Consider the following 2,080-nt stretch of genomic DNA (forward strand, 5'->3'; position numbering starts at 1 on the left):
AAAAAAAAAAAGAAATTAAAACAAAACCCACTACACTACACGCGTACAGTACTACTACCAGAGTACCAATTCAAAGCGCGCGATTAGTTTTCCTCTTCGATCTCATTAGCTTATGAACCCTAACATTACCCCTCTTTTGAATTGTAATTTTTTTTAATTTTTTTTACGGGGTAATTTTATTTTATTATTAAAAAGTAAATAGAAAGTAATTTGGTGTTTTTGTAGTCATGGATACCAGTTGGATTGATTTATGCAATGGCAAACTTGCTTATTTCAAAGGTTGCATGAATTTTGTTAAACTTGCTAAGAAGACTCTTATAGATGGGAAAACTCGATGCCCATGTAATAAATGCAAAGTGAATGAATGGTCACCCATAGAGGAAGTAGGACATATTTTGTGTAATGGTTTTTTTAAGAAGTATAGGAATTGGGGTTTTTCATTCTACAGTTGATGAAGGGACCAATACCTTAGAAACTCCCATTCATGAAAAGGTAGTAGGTCAAGATGATATGGGTGGTTTGTTAAGAGAAGCCTTTAGGGATGACATTCCAGATTCTCTTTTTGAATCCCAAAACATGCAACAAGAAGAGGCTTCATATGATATGCACGAAATAGGAGGTTCATACGATATGCAAGAAGAGTTTGATTTTCATTGTGATGTAGGTGATGTAAATCCATCTTCTAACTCTAGCGAAGAAGATGTCAAGTATAAAAGACTAATGGATGCTTCTTATGACGGTTTATACGAGGGGTGCACTACTTTCTCAAAGTTATCGTTTCTTTTGCACTTGTTTCACCTTAAGTGTATGTTCCACTGGCCTGCTGAGTCATTCACTAAATTGCTTGAAATTTTAGTAGATGCATTTCCTTCAATCAATGAGTTTCCATCGTCTTACTATGAGGGCATGAATATAATTAAGGACTTGGGATTAGGTTATGAGAAAATTGATGCATGTCCAAATGATTGCATGTTATATTGGGGTGAATTTGCAGAAAAAAATGAGTGTCATGTTTGTCATACATCAAGGTGGAAAATTGCAAAAGGGAAGGAAGGTGATTCAAGTGAAAAAGGTAAAGAATCGTGTAAAAAGGGTGAGTCAGCTAAGGTATTGCGATACTTTCCTCTTATCCCTAGATTAAAAAGACTTTATATGTCATCTAAAACAGCAGAGGACATGAGATGGAATTTTGGTCGAAAGGATGATAAGGTTCTACGGCACCCAGCAGATGGTGAGGCTTGGAAAAAAATTGATGAAAGATATCAAGAATTTGCCGCTGATCCTCGTATTGTTAGGTTGGGTCTAGCAAGTGATGGTTTCAATCCATATAGTCTTATGAGTTCTAATTATAGTACTTGGTGTATGGTCTTAATTCCATATAATTTACCACCATGGCTTTGTATGAAGCCATCATCATTCATATTGTCCTTGATTGTTCCCGGTAAATATAGTCCAGGGATTGATATTGATGTGTATTTGCAACCATTAATCCATGAGTTAAAATTGTTATGGGATGGTGTTGATGCCTTTGATGCTTATAGTGGAAAATACTTTAAAATGCGAGCAGCCTTACACTCCACTATAAATGACTTCCCTGCATACGCTATGTTGTCTAGTTGGAGTACAAGAGGTTATATACCTTGTCCTTCATGTGCCCATTCCACTCACTCATATTATTTTGGTGGTAAAATTTGCTACCTTGGACATCGAAAATGGTTGCCACTTGATCATCCTTATCGTTCTCAAGCCTATTTATTTGATGGGACACAAGAAAATGATGTTGCTCCAGTTCCTACAAGTGGGGAAGACATTTTAAAGGAACAAGAAAGGATTAATTATGTATATGGAAATTAAGAAAAAACCCTCCAATAAGAAAAGAGAAAGAAAGAAAGGTGGGATATCCATTAATGAATTTGATGATGACCATGGTGAGAAAGATTCTAATAATGTTCTTTGGAAAAAGAAAAGTACATTTTTTGACTTGGAATATTGGGAACACAATCTTCTAAGACATAATTTAGATGTTATGCACATTGAAAAGAACGTTTGTGACAATTTGTTAGGAACTCTTTTCAATATG

At 35.2% G+C, this 2,080-nt stretch overlaps 1 protein-coding gene across 1 annotated transcript; it reads left to right on the forward strand.

Moving 5' to 3' along the window:
- The first annotated feature begins 402 nt into the window (after positions 1 to 402).
- LOC110724093 lies at positions 403 to 1,854 on the forward strand. The gene has a single exon (XM_021903489.1). It carries the CDS (start codon positions 403 to 405, stop codon positions 1,852 to 1,854), a length of 1,452 nt encoding a protein of 483 aa, XP_021759181.1.
- Positions 1,855 to 2,080: the final 226 nt, after the last annotated feature.

Source organism: Chenopodium quinoa, unplaced genomic scaffold (genome assembly GCF_001683475.1).
Source record: "Chenopodium quinoa cultivar QQ74 unplaced genomic scaffold, ASM168347v1, whole genome shotgun sequence".
NCBI lineage: Eukaryota > Viridiplantae > Streptophyta > Magnoliopsida > Caryophyllales > Amaranthaceae > Chenopodium > Chenopodium quinoa.

What these genes read in the sequence shown, in the direction of transcription:
- LOC110724093 (XM_021903489.1), top strand. Translation starts at nt 403, where the DNA reads ATGGTTTTTTTAAGAAGTATAGGAATTGGGGTTTTTCATTCTACAGTT.